Source organism: Aotus nancymaae, unplaced genomic scaffold (assembly GCF_030222135.1).
Source record: "Aotus nancymaae isolate 86718 unplaced genomic scaffold, 86718_ANA_hifiasm-v0.15.2.pri h1tg000029l, whole genome shotgun sequence".
NCBI lineage: Eukaryota > Metazoa > Chordata > Mammalia > Primates > Aotidae > Aotus > Aotus nancymaae.
In genome coordinates this window covers 6,549,009-6,566,336 of record NW_026988442.1, presented here as the reverse complement: position 1 = coordinate 6,566,336, position 17,328 = coordinate 6,549,009, and the positions used below count along the sequence as shown (strand labels likewise).

The 17,328-nt window shown below is 45.1% G+C and overlaps 1 protein-coding gene across 1 annotated transcript; it reads right to left on the bottom strand.

Annotated features, from left to right (window-relative positions):
• Nucleotides 1-5,358: 5,358 nt before the first annotated feature.
• Nucleotides 5,359-17,189, bottom strand: PROKR2 (prokineticin receptor 2). The gene is made up of 3 exons (XM_012454998.3): nucleotides 17,103-17,189; nucleotides 14,532-14,997; nucleotides 5,359-8,333 (listed from the first exon to the last, which is right to left on the bottom strand). Exons 2-3 carry the CDS (start codon nucleotides 14,987-14,989, stop codon nucleotides 7,637-7,639), a joined length of 1,155 nt encoding a protein of 384 aa, XP_012310421.1. The 5' UTR covers nucleotides 14,990-14,997; nucleotides 17,103-17,189; the 3' UTR covers nucleotides 5,359-7,636.
• Between the last annotated feature and the right edge of the window lie 139 nt (nucleotides 17,190-17,328).

Here is a 17,328-nt window from a genome sequence, read left to right as displayed (position 1 = left end):
AATGATACAAGAAATGAAGGCATAAATACTCAAGGAAATAGATAGCATAAAGAAAAATCAATGAAAAATTCGGGAAACTTCGGACACACTTTTAGAAATGTGAACTGCTCTGGAAAGCCACAGCAATAGAATTGAACAAGTAGAAGAAAGAAATTCAGAGCTCGAAGACAAGGTCTTTGAATTAACCCAATCCAACAAACACTAAGAAAAAAGAATAAGAAAATATCAACAAAGACTCCAAGAAGTTTGGGATTATGTTAAATGATCAGACTTAAGAATAATTGGTGCTCCTGAGGAAGAACAGAAATCTAAAAGTTTAAAAAACATATTTGGGGGAATAATTGAGGAAAACTTCGCTGGCCTTGCTAGAGACCTAGACATCCACATACAAGAAGCACAAAGAACACCTGGGAAATTTATCACAAAAAGATCATCTCCTAAGCACATTGTCATCAGGTTATCTAAAGTTAAGACAAAGGAAAGAATCTTAAGAGCTATGAGACAAAAGCACCAGGTAACCTATAAAGGAAAACCTATCAGAGTAACAGCAGATTTCTCAGCAGAAACCATACAAGGTAGAAGAGATTAGGGCCCTGTCTTCAGGCTCCCCAAACAAATTATCAGCCAAGAATTTTGTATCCAGTGAAACTAAGCATCATATATGAAGGAAAGATACAGTCTTTTTCAGACTAACACATACTGAGAGAATTCAGCACTACCAAGACCCCACTACAAGAACTGCTAAAAGGAGCTCTAAATATTGAAACCAATCCTTGAAACACATGAAAACAAAACCTCTTTAAAGCATAAATCTCACAGGATCTATAAAACAAAAATACAATTTAAAAAGCAAAAACAGAAAACCAAGGTACACAGACAACAAATAGTGTGATGAGTGGAATGGTACCTCGCATCTCTTTACTAACATTGAATGTAAATGGCCTAAATGCTCCACTTTAAAGATAAACAACTGAAGAATGGATAAGGTTTCACCAACCAACTATCTGCTGCCTTCAGAAGACTCATCTAACACAAAAGGACTCACATAAACTTAAAGTAAAAAGAGACATTTCATGCAAATGGACACCAAAAGTGAGCAGGGGTACCTATTCTTATATCAGACAAAACAAACTTTAAAGCAACAGCAGTTAAAAAGGACAAAGAGGGACATTATATAATAAAGACCTTGTCCAACAGGAAAATATCACAATCCTAAACGTATATGCACCTAATACTGGAGCTCCCAAAACAATTACTAATAGACCTAAGAAATGAGATAGACAGCAAAACAATAATAGTGGGGGACTTCAATACTCCACTGATAGCACTGGACAGGTCATTAAGACAGAAAGTCAAAAAAGAAACAATGAATTTAAACTATACCTTAGAACAAATGGACTTAACAGATATATACAGAACATTCCATACAACAATGGCAGAATACACATTATAATCAATAGTGCATGGAACTCTGTCCAAGATAGACCCTATGATAAGCCTCAATAAACTTAAGAAAATTGAAATTATATCAAGCACTCTCTCAGATCACAGTGGAATAAAACTGGAAATCAGCTCCAAAAGGAACCTGGATAAATACATGGAAATGAAATAATCTGTTCCTGAATGATCATTGGGTCAAAAACAAAATCAAGATGAAAATTAAAAAATTCTTCAAACTGAATGACAATAGTGACACAACCTATCAAAACCCCTGAGATACAGCAAAGCTGGTGCTAAGAGGAAAGTGCATAGCCCTAAATGTCTATATCAAAAAGACTGAGTCTGGGCACGGTGACTCATGCCTGTAAGCCAGGTTGCCCTGCAGATGAACTGCCCTATGTAGTAGCAAGGTTTCTCCCAGCTGAGGGCTAAAGGTGAAGACCTTGCTTAGCAAAAGATATGTTGATTAAATAAATGTGTTCCTCACTTAGTGGTTCTACCACTGGGCACTCAGGGTTTCTGTATCCAGGTCCCTCTAAGGTAGAGCTGTCTAAACTTCTGCCAGGGAAGAAACCAATAAAAGTTGTGTTTGTGCTGCTATTTAAGAGAGCATGAGGCCGGCCGTGGTGGCTTATGCCTGTAATCCCAGCACTTTGGGAGGCCAAGGCAGGCAGATCACTTGAGGTCAGGAGTTTGAGACTAGCCTGGCCAACATGGCGAAACCCCGACTCTACTAAAAATACAAAAATTGGCCCAGTATTGTGGTGCATGCCTGTAATCCCAACTACTCAGGAGGCTGAGGCAGGAGAATGCTTGAACTTGGGAGGCAGAGATTGCAGTGAGTCAAGATCATGCCACTGCACTCTAGTTTGGGTGACAGAGCAAGACTCCGTCTCAAAAAAAAAAAAAAAGGGCATCAAACACCGATTATGTACCCATACGAATTAAAATTATAAAAAGAGGGCATCAGCAGCCCCAGGAGGTGATGTGTCTCTGGTTGGCGCACCTCAAGAGATGCTGCATTTGTCTCACATCACCATGTGAGATAAAGTAGCAAATATAAGAATCCACGTGTGCTCATTGCTGCTTGCCAGCAAAATTTCACAAAGCCCCTGACTGTGACAATGTTCAGCTCTCCAGAGTAATGCTTTGAAGACAAAACAGCATAGAGACAAAACTTAGAATAGCCATAGTAAAATCTGATGAAACTTTTCAATTGACAAAGAAATGTAGTTATTTTTTATGACATGTAGCATTTTAAGTTAACAACAAGAACCACAGCTGACAGCATCCTATCGGGACCCATGTCTCTTGCCTGAGTCACTCTATTTCTCAAAAGATGAATGACCCTAACCCTTGCCTTTTTCTGCACATAAGATATCATCTGATGGGGTTAATGATTATGCTTCTGTAAACTATAACCAGATATACCCTTCCACCCAGGCTTTGATGTGACTGTACATGTGCTGAATCTTCACACCTGCATATAAACTGTGAACTAAAATACAGCTTTGGAGGTATCCAGCAGAACTCTCTGAAAGACTCCCCCCAGACTGTCGTCCTCAGTAAGACTTCTGAATAAAACCAATTTGAACTCTTTAAAAGCTGATGTTTATTTCTTTAGAAGGCAGTTGGCTACCGGGAGGCACAAAGCACGACCACAGCTGAGTCAGCCAGCAGTGGCTTGGATGAAGACTGCACGCTGTGTCGTGGGTGTCCCTGGACTTGTGAGTGCAAGCAAATCGCCTCCCCTCCACCTGCTTTTCCTGGGGCCAGGTCGACTCTCAGCACAATCTGCTTTCCCATGTGCTCCTGGATCACTTGCAAAGAGCTCCACATACATTCAAATCAAATGTGTTAAGAGCTCCTACATGCCCATTTCTCTCATTAGGGAAAAAACACAAGAGCACTAGAGTGATTCTTGGGTGATTCCTCTGGTTTCCCTGGAATGCTGGAATCTCAATTATGGTCCCTTGGATTGGATGGCTTTTGGCCTGCCAAAGGGAGGAAGAGTATCTTCCCTGCAGTTTAAGATTCTGCTGGGAGGCCAGAAACCAGCTGAGGGTTCACTCCTTAAGAGTTAGGAGTGCAGTTCCCGAGTGCAGTTCACTGCATCAGAGTGAAAATCTTGGGACAATTTTTTTTTCAAGATTTTTTCTTAAATTAAGTTCTGGGGTACATGTGCAGATTGTTGCAGCCATAAAAAAGGATGAGTTCATGTCCTTTGCAGGGACATGGATGGAACTGGAAACCATCATTCTCAGCAAACTGAAACAAGAACAGAAAACCAAACACTGCATGTTCTCATTCATAAGTGGATGTTGAACAATGAGAACACATGGGGCAATATCTTGGCTCCAGCGGTGTTAGCTGCACCCTTAAGCAAGACATTTCCTCTTGAAACTCAGATCTCCTCACTTAAGAAAGGAGTGAGTTGAATTGTATGCCCTTATAAGGCCTTTCCTGGTCTGGGATGTGTGTGTGTGTGTGTGTGTGTGTGTGTGTGTGTGTGTGTGCACGCACCCACCCATCCTCTTGAGCCAAAGGAGACACAACTGTTAAATTGGAAGGATATGTTTCAAAGCCATCATTTTTCCTGTAGAAATAGAACAACTCACTTTAAGTTTTCTGATTACCTCCTACATGTCACGTTCTTTCTTCCTCTTCAAGTCTGGATTGATTCTCATGACTGAGGACCTGAAGCCATCTTTTGATTTCTTTAATTTGTAAAGCAACTTATTTTAAATGTTGAATGCTGATAGAAAAATCTTTAATAGCTTCATTCAGAGCCATCTTTTTTCTTATTCTGGCTGAGGAAATGGATCCATTTTGCTAAATGAGATTAATTTTTCAATATATAATAATAGGCATAAATGTCTATATATCTTAGCATATTTAAAATGTCTTAAGCTTACCACTAATTAAAAGTGTCTTAAGCTTACTACTAATTAGTCTTGAAAAGAAAAGGCTAAATACAAGTGTAATTCATTTATTAACAGTTGGACGGATGAATAGTCACTGTGCAAGCGGCAGCTTTCGTTGGAACAAACGAGACTGTTTTAGAATGAAGGCATCACATCAGTCCAGGACTGTGGTTCCCTGCTTATTTGCACGCATGAATACACTCCTGGGCTATTAGCCTGAAGGATGTAACCGAGAGGAGGCTGATTGATGCTATGAGCTGCCACTGTTCTAAAAATGCCTTCAATAAATTCCTTCTCTGTTCTAGGATTGGACTGTTTACATGGCTATTATTTCATTCATATCTAAATATACTAATAGGCTATAAAAGATTGGCAGGGAAAGCACTTGAAACCTGTGATTAAATTCCATATGTTAATTATTTAATTGGATAACATTACACTTTTATTCACTGGAAAATCACAAATACACACTGATATTTACAGAAGTTTTTTCAGTTGAATTTCAATAAAAGAAGATGGTATATTGTAGGACAAAAATGAAAAAGGGGATGGATCCTGCTGACAGACTCGACATGGTCCATTCCTATAGAATCTTCTGATTCGGCTAAAAGCCAGGATAGAATAATAAATAAAAATACAATTATTATTATACTTATAGAAATGCAGACAACCAAAAATTCTTACTTGCTTGGCTTTGAAATGCATTGTGTAATTACAAAATTACAAATTACAAAAATTACAAAATTACACAATGCATTTCAAAGCCAAGCAAGTAAGAATTTTTCTAAATCAGAATTAACAAATAGTTTTGCTTAGGCATATTACAGTACATTTGCATTTTCTTTTTTCTTTTTTTTTTTTTAACACTCAGAAAATGATTCGGTTCCAATGCAGCATTTTCTTTCTTTTCCTTTTAAGATGGAGTCTTGCTCTATCACCCAGGTTGGAGTGCAGTGGTATGATCTCAGTTCACTGCAACCTCTGCCTCTGGGGTTCACATGATTCTCCTGCCTCAGCCTTCCGAGTAGCTGGGACTACAGGCATGTACCTCCACACCTGGCTAATTTTTGTATTTTTGTAGAGCTGGGGTTTCGCCATGTTGGCCAGGGTGGTCTCAAACTTCTGGCCTCAGGTGATCCGCCTACCTTGGGCTCCCAAAGTGCTGGGATTACAGGTGTGAACCACCATGCTGGCCTGCGTTTTGTGAGGGTACAATGATTGGGCTGAAGGTGGGTCTGCTGGGAGGTGATAGAAAGAAATGTTGGTTGAAACTTCAGTTGGAGAAACAAACCAACAAATAATAAAAACAAACAACAACTAATTCCTTCTCTATACAAAATTAGGAATTGACCAAATATGGATGGGTCAGTCCCAAACGAGGTACTATTTGTATAGCTACCGCTTCAAAATGAATCAGGAAGAAATGAGGACGTGTACCTACAGTCACCACAAATGTATAATAATACAAACAGATTCAGAAGTTATATTTATGCAGTGCTAGGGTGCTATTTTGCAACATGCAGGGAAGACTGTCAACACTTGTAAGACCACCATAGGGATGCTGAGAGTCTTGGGGTCACAGAGACTCTGAGGTTAAATTTCCCCGATTATAACCAAGAACAGGGATTCCTTTTTGCCTCACTGTAAACAGAGTACACTGTGAAGAGTTCAGGATTTTTAGTCCAGAGAACAGGGATGAAAAAGTGGGGGTATTTCTCTAATAAATCACAGTGGATGGGGTTTCTAGATAAACTCCCTCCAAATAAACTGTTCAATGTCACTTCTCCATTCTTATCATGTGCGCAGTTGAAAAACACATTCACAAATCATGACCTCAATGGGCTCTCCCAATGGTCCTGCAAGGTAGACAGAGCAAGTATTTTCATCATTGCCACTTCATTAAAGCAAAACTGAGACACAGAGAGAAAACATCATAAGTTTAGGACATGAGTCTTAGAGTTAGGACCTGAACCCAGGTCTTTAGATTCCAGGTAGAATTCCTTTTGTAAAAGAAGGTATGCTCTAGAAAGTGGTCCAGTCCTTAGCAAAATGCCTACTCAGATTTTGTTCGTTGCCAGTGGCAACCTCCACTTTTTTCTCTATCCTCTTCCTCTCTGACCCCAGAGCCCCTGACATCTTTTGCACTGAGGTGTCAAAAATTGACACCTCAGGATTACCCATCTCCACCAAAATAAAATAAGCTTTCAAGCATCAGTGGGAAAGTGATTTTTAGGTTCTTTCCTTTGAAATTACACCATTGTGGGTAACCATATCAGGCTGGCTTGACTATAAGGTTTTTTTTCTTGAAGCCAAAATCCTAGAGAATGTCCTGGGAGGCAGTAGGAGGTGGGTGGGAAAGTTCAATGTGATGGCTTTAACACTCCTCCCATGATGCTGTAAACCCCACACTGACAAACTTATTCTTACATTTCCATTGTGTCTAAGGGCCTTCTTCTATAGGCTTTTTTCTTTCTTCCTGAGACAGAGTCTCTCTCTGTTGCCCAGACTGGAGTACAGTGGAGCAATCTTGGCTCACTACAACCTCTGACCCCCAGGTTCAAGCTATTCTCCTGCCTCAGCCTGCCGAGTAGGTGGGATTACAGGTATGTGCCACCATGCCTGGCTAATTTTGTATTTTTAGTAGAGACAGGGTTTCACCATGTTGGCCACACTGGGTTGAACTCCTGATCTCAAGTGATCCACCTGCCTCGGCCCCCCAAAGTGCTGGGGTTATAGGCATGAGCCATCATGCTCAGACTATAGCCTTTTAAGGTTCCTGTAGTGATAAGATACAGAGTTAGGGAAGATGGAGGGTGAGCTATCTATATATCTGGAGATAGCTTGGGGACTCCAATAGCTTCTGCCATTTTGTTCTGTTTTTTTTTTTTTTAATGTTTTTTGATTGTAATCAAATCAACTGTTTTTGATCACAGTAGGTAGTCAGTAAATGTCAGCTCCCGCTGTCCCTGTCTAATCTCATTGGTGTGGTTTGCGCACAGTAGATGTTCAGTCCATGTCAGTTGCTGCTCCTTATGACTAATCTTGCTGGGATTGTGCACACAGCAGGTGTTGAGCAGATATCAGTAAATGTCAGCTGCTGTAGTTCATGTCTAGTCTCATTGCATGTTATGACTTTGCAGCATTCGGCTTCTTGAGGGCACTGGGGAGACATGAGCACAGATGTCGTTTCCCATGCAGCCTGTGAACTTGGTTGATGGTGGGTGATACTCTGAGTACTGGACTGGGGTTTTCAATTGTGTGACACCAGTGGGTCACTTCAGCCTGATACAATCCACCTCTTCCGTGGCAGGCACCCCATTTGTCTTAAGGTCAAGGTCGGCGCTGGACTTGCTCCCCCGCTGGGAGGGACGCCAGTGCAGCAGCATCATCTTCTTGAAATACTTCATGGTGTTGTTCTTGACCGTCACGAAGCACACGGTGTTGATCATGCTGTTGCTCATGGCGATGCACTCGACCACGTAGAAGGCGGTGAGGTAGTGCTTTTCCTTTACGAACACGGTGGGGAAGAAGTCGCGTACGATGGTGAAACCGTAGAAGGGTGCCCAGCATAGCACGTAGGCCGTGAGGATGCACATGAGCACCAGGACCGTCTTCCTGCGGCAGCGCAGCCGCTTGCGGATCTGCTCTGTCTGGAACCCAGGGACTGCCTTGAACCAGAGCTCCTGGGAGATCCTGGCGTAGCACAGGGTCATGGTGACCACAGGACCCACGAACTCCACACCAAAGATGAAGAGGAAGTAGGACTTGTAGTAGAGCTGCTGATCCACGGGCCAGATCTGGCCACAGAAGATCTTCTCCTGGCTCTTGACAATAAAGAGGACGGTTTCTGTGGCAAAGTAGGCTGATGGGATGGCAATGAGAATGGATACCATCCAGACCAAGGCGATCAGGAAGGAGGCCGTTTGATAATTCATCCGTGGTTTCAAGGGGTGAACGATGGCAAGATATCTGGTGGGGAAGGGAAGCCAACAGTAGTAATAATGGATGCTTGGAAACGTTTGTTTTTAACTAACCCCAAACATACACTAAAGCAGACGTAGTGGGGCAGTGAGTTCTCATGTACCTGTGATCCAGCTTTAACAAGCTTCATCTTATTTTAGCAATATCATTTGGAGTAGTAGAGTGTTTTAGTGAAAGCAGCACAGGCTTCAGGCTGAATAAATTTTGGTATTTCCCTGGATTGGCTTTGGGTTCTGGGATGAATTATCCAATCTCTCTGAGCTTTATTTCCTCAAATGCAACCTGGGATAAGAGGATACCTACTTTGCAGGGCTACTGTGAACATTAAATGCAGTAATTTTTGTAAAATGCTTTGTGTATAGTAGGTATTCAGTAAATACTTGTGGCCTGTTACTGTTCTTAAGCATCCTATTATACCACCTTGGGTTTCCATCTTGCCATTCTTCCCAAGAACATGTAATACTCTCAAAGCTCTTCATTTCAAATACCTCATGGTTTAGGTGAAGGAAGGGCTTGTGCCCCACAGAAAGAGGTGGGGGGCTTTCCCAGGGCAATGGGCAAGAACTTGCTTCCCCTCCCATGAGCTGTCATCCTGCATTTCAGAGGCAGGAGAGTCAAAGTGGGCTTGTGGTGGAATCTAAGGACTCTAATGAAAAGTAAACGCCTTGCCTGAGCTCACATCATGCAGGGACCAGAATCCAGGCTCTTGATACAAAGCTTATGCTCCTACCTCCCTGGCCATCTTGTGCTCAAGTGAGAAGGTGTGTGAAGTCACCTTGACACCATAAGTCTTGCTCTTTCCAATGAGCCACACTGTCTGGGAGAGAAACTAGAGTCCTTTGTGGGAAGTGAGCTCATTTGTGTGGGCTGAATACTTTCTTTCCAGAGACACCTAATGATACCTATTTAGACACTTGGTGCCCTGGCATCATTTCTGTGCATCTTATGGTTGGGGTAGGAGAAGAATGCTTTGGGATGAGGTAGATGAAGACAAGAGGCATGAAGGACAGGGAGGAAACAAATCAACCCTAGAAATGAACGTATGCTTCATACCTGGAGCTTGAGTCAGGTGAGAACAGGAGCCAGATGCTGCCTGTAGGAAATTCTATCCCACTTGCCTTTCCTTTGTGACCAGACCCTTTAGCCACCCTTTCCAAGTCTCTGACTGGACTAAGAAGGCCTTCTGTCATGTTATTTCTTCCTGTCCCTGCCAATATTTCTGCCACGAAGTTGTTTTATCTTCTCTTGTGTACCCCCTGCCTGCTAGTGGCTCTGATCCATTGAATTCCATTAGAGGAGATACCAAAGCAGCATGACTCTCCCCAACTTTTGACTTTCTGAAGATCTGGGATGAAGGTGGATCCTCCCCCAACCACTGGCTGCGCCCTAGCTAGGTATATCAATATGCACAGTGGTTGCTGGGGTTCTTCACCCATGCATGTGACCTGGCCTTGCCAAATTAACCTGCATGAACTGCCTGCATGGTACAAGGCTCACAGGGCTGGAGAATGGATCAAATGGGCAGGCCCATTCTTGATGGGGGCAGGGACATCTCACAATCCCTGTGTTTCTGTGGTGACTCAGTGAATTAGTCTCCTATTGCTGCTGTAACAAATTACCACAAATGTAGTGGCTTGAAACAACCCAAATGTATTGTCTTATCGTTTTGGAGGTCAAAAATTTGACATGGTTTTCACTGTGCTAAAATCAAGATGTTGGCAAAGCAGCATTTCTTTCTGGAGGTGCTGATGGGGAGAATCTGTTTTTGCTGCCTTTACTAGGGATTCCAGCATTCCAGGGCTGGCGACTTCTTCCCTGTTCAAAGCCAGCAAGAGTCAATCAAGTTTCTCTCATTGTATGACTGACACAAACTCTTCTGCCTCCCTCTTCTACAGTTAAAGATCTTTCTGATTTCACTGGGCTCACCCAGATAATCCAGTATAATTTCTGTATTTTAAGATCAGCTGATTAGCAACCTTAATTCCATCTGCTACCTTAATTCCCCTTTGGCATGTAATGTAACATGTCGACAGATTCTGGGGATTAGGATGTGGTTATCCTTGGATGAGGGACACTATTCGGCGTCCCATACTGAGTCCAAAGTCTTTAGATAATGCAGAACTAATTCAGAACTTAAAAGCTCTTTCTCAATCTGGCTTTATCATGAAAAGTATTTCAATAACCCATGCCAAAGGGAATTTCCACACTCCTCCTTATTCTGTTGTCAGTTCCTAGTTCTCATTCTTTTTCCTCCAATAACATCTTCCTCATTGCAGGATGTTCCAAAATTCAGAGTTGTCATCAAATAAATCAGAAAGCAATAACATTGTCCTAGGAGTTATTCAGAAGACCTGGATTCCAGCTGTGTACCTGGACTCAAACTGTGCACTTGGATAAATCACTTATGCTTGGGGGACTCAGTTTCTTCATCTGTGAAGTGGGGATAATTAACATCACTGACAATCTCTAAGGCTTTTTGTCATGTTCTGAGAAGGTAAACATACATAAGGGGTGTTGAAAGCTATTGCACATTGCTTAAGCTAATCATTTCCTGTGACTCATTCATTGGCAAGAGGGACCTCTGCAAGGTCTTTGTTTTCATCTGACTGCTTGGATGTGTTTCTTGAGGCCAACCTTTTCCTTCTAGTGTTTCTATGACTTGAAGTAGCACCTCTTCTGGGGCCCTCTCTAGATGGAGCTGCCTGTGGCATATGGAAACAGCATGGGATGGCCCTTCTGATATTTCTGTGTCGTAGGACAGAGAGGCCTGTGCTTCTCCCACCCTACTTGTGTCAGGGTACACAGGCCTATCTAATTCTGGGATTGACTGTGCCCAGTGATAAAAGCCCCCTTCTGCAAAATCAGCATCATCCAGGCAAAGGTGAGAGTTTGGCCATCCATCTTTCTTACCATTTTACTTTATTTTTTTCAATTAGTTTAGAAGCTGATTGGAGAAGAGGATCCTTACCCTTTCTCCCTGTCTACCGCCTGCCACCTGTACAGCATTTCCAGAGCAGCCCTCATCAATGACTTATGGGGAGCTGGGGTATTTATACCTCCCACCTCTCGAAGAACTCTCTGTAGAGCTGTGGTCTACTCTGCTCCAAGAGTCCCTCAGCAGGATATGCTCTAATTGCCCACAGTGAAAGCTTAAGTACTTCTTGGTTGTTACCTGCACATAAATCTTTGTCTCAGAGTCCGATTTGGGTGTAACTCAAGCTAAGACACAGGTATAAGTCCCTGTGCTAGGCACTGTGGAGAAAGATAGAACACAAAGTTATTGTGCTTAAAACAAATTGTCTTTTGGAAAATGCTATCAGTATCTCCATACAGAGCATGAATTTAGAAAGACAGCAAATTAAATATTGGTATCAGATTACAAGGGCCCTGGAATGCTAGGCTCAGGATTTGATATGTATTCTGTAAGCACTTGAATTTCTAGACATTTTGTAGGCGATGAAATGTTTCAGGAAGATCCATCAGTGGTGGCATTCCTACGCTTAATATGAGTAAGTATAGACTTCAGGGAACAGTCAGGAGCCCCTGAGGAGTGAAAAGACAGGTTAGTAGAGCATTATGATGGTCCAGCTATGACTTTCTAAGAGATGAAGTTGGAGGGCAAGCTGCCAGGACTTGCTGCATGGCTGAACACATGGGGCGGGATGAGTGGAGGTAGGATAGGGAAAAAGGGTAAGGATGATGGTAACTTTTCCCTGCTTGGATGGCTGAGAGGATGGAGGAGCTGCTGAGGGAGCTGCAGGCTGACTAGGGCAGAGTTGGTTTGGGGTGGAAAAGGACCCACTCTGTTGTCTATGTCATTGTAACAAGGCGATTGCTTCCAAGAAACTCCAATGTTACAAAAAACGAAACCAAATGAAACCAGCATTATAAAGACAAAGGTTTAGTGGGACAAGGGAGATGGGAACAGTACTCGCTCTCTGTGGTGGTTAATACCGAGTGCCAACTTGATTGGACTGAAGGATACAAAGTATTGATCCTGGGTGTGTCTGTGAGGGTGTTGCCAAAGGAGATTAACATTGGAGTCAGTGGGCTGGGAAAGGCAGACCCACCCTTAATCTGGGTGGGCACCATCTAATCAGCTGCCAGCATGACTAGAATATAAAGCAGGCAGGAAAATGTGAAAAGAGACCCAACCTAGCCTCTCAGCCTACATCTTTCTCCCATGCTGGATGCTTCCTGCCCTTCAACACTGGACTCCAAGTTCTTTAGTTTTGGAACTCGGACTGGCTCTCCTTGCTCCTCAGTCTGCAGATGGCCTATTGTGGGATCTTGTGATTATGTGAGTCAATACTTTAAACATATATATTCCATCAGTTTAAGGGATTCCCATTTAAGAGGCTGGGGTGTAGCCAAGAAATCTGATTTTGTATCTTTCTGTCTTTTTTATTTTTTTTTGAGATGGAGTTTTGTTCTTGTTACCCAGGCTGGAGTGCGATGACATAGCCTTGGCTCACTGCAATGTTTGCCTCCTGGGTTCAATCCATCCTCCTGCCTCAGCCTCCCAGGTAGCTGGGATTACAGGCACTCACCACCATGCCCAGCTAATTTTTGTATTTTTAGTAGAGATGGAGTTTCACCATGTTGGCCAGGCTGGTCTCAAACTCCTGACCTCAGGTGATCTGCCTGTCTTGGCCTCCCACGGTGCTGGGATTATAGGTGTGAGCCACCACGCCCAGCCTGACTTTGTAACTGTCTATCAAATGATACTTTGCACTATTTTTTCCTGGATAATTTTGTGCAGTTGTTTGATAGGTACACATTTCATAAAGGCTGGTTTCAGAGCTGGAGTCTCAGAGTTGTTAAAAAATTGTTCTTCCTGCAGGAATTATGTTATGCAAAGGAAGGAGGATGCCTCCTACACCTGTCTGTGTATTTTATTACCAAAATAAAAAATATTAAAGTGGTTGATTAAAGAGAACAAACTTGAACAGCACTGAGAACAAGCAAGGGAAAAACTGAAGAGTTGAAAAGATGAAAGGAAAAAACATGACTAAGCAGATCATCCAAATGAGCACAGCTTACAGTGGTGGACAGCAACCAAGAGAAGGTGACAACTGTCTCCTTGAACAGAGCCAGTGATGGCCCGACGCTGGCCTGCAACTGTTCACATAAACAAAACGTGTAAGGTTTGTCATAAACCGCTATTATGCATTTTACTTTATAAATTTAAAATAAAGCAAGGGCTGGTGAGGAGGAATAAGTTCTGGTGTTCTACAGCACTAAAGGGTGAATATAACTAACATAATTCATTATATAATTTCCAAATAGCCAGAAGAGTGGATTTTGAATGTTTCCAACACAAAGAAATGATAAACATTTGAGGCGATGGATATGCTAATTAACTCGATGGATCATTACACATTGTATACATGCATCAAAATATCACTCTGTACCCCATAAGTATATATACAATTACTACATGTCAATTAAAAAGAATAAATGCCAAAAATAAAATAAAATAATAAATACATAAAGGAAAGGAAAAAATAAAATAGAGCAAGGACTTCTGGAATATCTTATGCAAATGTATGCAAATGAGCACATCAATATATACAGAAAAGCAAGCATGTCCTTTCCTGTTTTGCATAAATGAACCCTGTTATCTCATTTTAAAATCAGCTCTGCAACAAAGTCTACCAGAAACAAGAGCACATACGGTATGATTTCTTTTTTAGGTGAAGCTGAACTGTAATGATAGAAGTCAGATTAGTGGTTTCCTGGTGGGGAGGATTGACTGGTGAGGAGCACAGAAGATTCTCTAGGTGACGTAAATTTACATCTCCACCTGGATAGTGGCTATAGGAAAAGCTTGGTACATGTTTTCCTGACTGGAAGCTGCCCTTGTTAACACTCATGTGGCTTCTAGGTAGTAGCTGCCTGCCCTGTCTGCTTTCCCTTTGTGTTGATCCCACATACTGTCATGTGGCATGCCTGTATCGAAACAAATGTGGTATCCAGGGGTATGGCTCAGAGATGGGCCTCTCAGCAGCCTCAGTCTTGCTCACATTTGGGGGAACAGAACACACCTGGAGAAATAAGACCTCCTTTTGCCCTCCATAGATTGGTGAGCATTTCTACCTGGAGCAATGCCAGCCTGTCAGAGCCCAAGTGAGGAAAGAGACAGCCTGGTTCAGCCCCATCACTCACCCCACCCACCATCCTCACCTGTCAATGGCGATGGCCAGCAAGGCATTGGTGGAGACGTAGAGGGAGACAGTGCGCAGGTAGTTGACGGAGGCACAGAGCACGTGGCCATGCTCCCAGGAGAGCTGCCGGACCACATAGTAGTCCATCTCGAAGGGGCAGCAGATGATGGCCACCAGGAAGTCGGAGATGGCCAGGTTGGCAATGAGCAGATTGGTGAGGTTGCGCAGCTTCTTATAGCGGGTGAGGGCAGCGATAAAGACAAAGTTACCGACACCACAGACCAGCATGATGCCTGCCAGTGCAATGCCGATGACGATCTTGGCTGCGAAGAAGGTCCGGGTCTTGGTCATGTCCTCATCCTCATCCATGGGGAGGTCGTAATCACCATAACTGAAGTTAAAGGAGAGGGAGGAGGCATGGTCTTGGGGTGGACTAAAGTTGGGTGCAAAACTGGTGTTTCCATTCTGGGCTGCCATGGTGACACCTGCAAGAAAAGTGGTGTGAGGGAGGTGCGAGAGGTAGGGGTGCAGACCTCCTGCTCTCTCGGGGTCGATGAGCCTAGCACCCTGCCCACATCCTTGGGGAGACTTGACTCACCATCCTGGATCCTGGAAGGAGGCACAACCAGTGGACAGCATGCAGGAGAATATCTGGTCACATTCCCCGAGTTCCCCAGGTATAGGCCAACCAGACCCACTGCCTACCCAGATGGAACTACCCAGGATGCCGGGAGAGGAGACCCGAGATCTGTAAGCTGGGAAGCCCTCCATGGCTGCCCGGCTGTTGGAAGGATGGCATAGGATGGATCAGACTCTCCAAAACTCTCAAGAAGAATGTGCACCTTTGCCCTTTGCCCAGGGGCCAGGGCCTCTTTGTCTGCCCAGTCACATCCTCCAGCTCCCCATGCATCAGCTCCCACAGGGGCTTCTGGAACTCTTCCAAGGCTGCTCCCAGGCACTGGCCCGGCTCCTACAGCAGTTGCAATGTTGTGGCGTCTGTTGGCCAGGGACAATGAAGCAGGATGGCCAGGACACTCAAGGGTCTTCTCTCCAAAAGCAGGACATTACTCCCTCTGTACTGACCAAGCCACAGACTTGGAAATCATCAAGTCCATTTTCACATGGACAGACTGAGTCACCCTGGGCCAGTGATTTATGCTCTCCGAGTCCTAATCTTCCTGTAAACCGAATTCCTGCTGCCCAGTCCAGTGCCTGGTGCATAGTGGGGGCTGGAAAGGAATCTGTTGAGTGCATGACCAGGATGCTGTAGGTGGAGGAGGCTGCATTGCGGGTGGGGGAGGGGAATTCCCCTCTTGCTCCCCTGTTCTTAGGGAATCAGCTCCAGAAAGAAATCCTCTGCCCGCCTTCCCCCACTGCTCCCACTCCTTTGGATCTGCTCCCTGACCGCCTTCACTCGGCTCTAGTTCTCCACCCAGAGTCAACCCTGCCTGAAAGACACCAATTCTGTCACCAAGGTCTCAAAATAGGGAAAATTGTCTCTGAAGCCCTGAGCCGGGAGGAGATAGGGCACTCCAGGATGCAAGGTTTCACCGAGGGGCTGGAAGAAGAACCCAGACCCCAACACCCACAGAAAGGGGCCCTGGCTGTCCAACTGTGAGTGGCCTTCCCCTCACCTCTCAGCACACCTGGAAACGGCCTCATATGTGGGCGCCGCGGGGTGCTACGTAGCAAGGAAAGGACCCAGCTGGACAACGCATTTGGTCCACTCCTGCGAGGAGAGGAGAACGCCGAGGTACAGGAACTGCACCCCAGCGAAAGAAACCCTAACCTGGGGTGCGCCCGCCATCTCCTTTCCCAAGGAGAACACCTCCAAGAGATGAGGTGCAAATCCCAGTGGCATCCACATCCGGAGGTATCTTCCCTCCAGGTCGCCCCTCCATCTCATGCGACACCCCAATCCCCGCAGCCTCTGCTCAGTCAAGGACCAAGAATCGGGAATCCTACCCCTCCTCGGCTTTCCAGTCCCCTAACTCAAGATGAGAGGATGCGCGCCCGGGCTGGGACAGGTCCCGGGCGCATTTTCACAGATTGCACTCCCCGTCCGGGAGCAACCCGTTCCAGCAGCCCCTTTCCTGCCCCATCAACGAGGTCTGGAGGCGACGCCCTGGCAGGGGCAGGAACCAAGTCACAAATTCAGGCTCCAGAAGCAAAGGCTGCGGTGCCTCCGGGCGGGAAGAAAACTGCAGGTGGGTGGAGGATGCGGTGCGCGGGAATTTCCCCACGGACGCTTGCTATTTTCTGCTCACCTTTCAGGAAGGTGTCCCTCTACCTGCGCCCTCTCCGGCGATGCAGAGCTCGCCCGAGAGCTCAGCTACGCGCTAGCTTCCTCCGCCCGCGCCCGCACACCCCAGGCACCGCTTACCGTCCCCTACTCAGTCCTAGAGGGCCCAGAGGGTATCTCCTGAAACCAGCCCGCCTTCTTCGAGCCAGCTCCGAAGCATCTCGAGAGTGGCGGGAGGCAACGCAGCCAGAATGCCCCAGAGGAAAAAGTGGGCGTCGGAGGCCCTTGTTCCAGCGACTCCCCCACCGCACCGAAGGAGTCCCGGGACTGCCGGATCTGAGCCCTTACCTGCCTCGGCGCCTCCTCTTTGTGCGCTCTGCGGCCCCGGAAGCCGGATCGAGGGTCACAGGGTGGTTGGGCGCCGGCGGGCCGCTCGGTTTTCGCCTCGAGGACCGGGACTTGCACTTGCAGAGCCGCTGCGTGAGGGATATCCCTCTTTTTTCCTCGCCCTGGCGCGCTCCCCCGGCGCGTCGCGGTCTCTGGGTTCCAGCTGGAGTTGGCGCTCGCCCCCGCA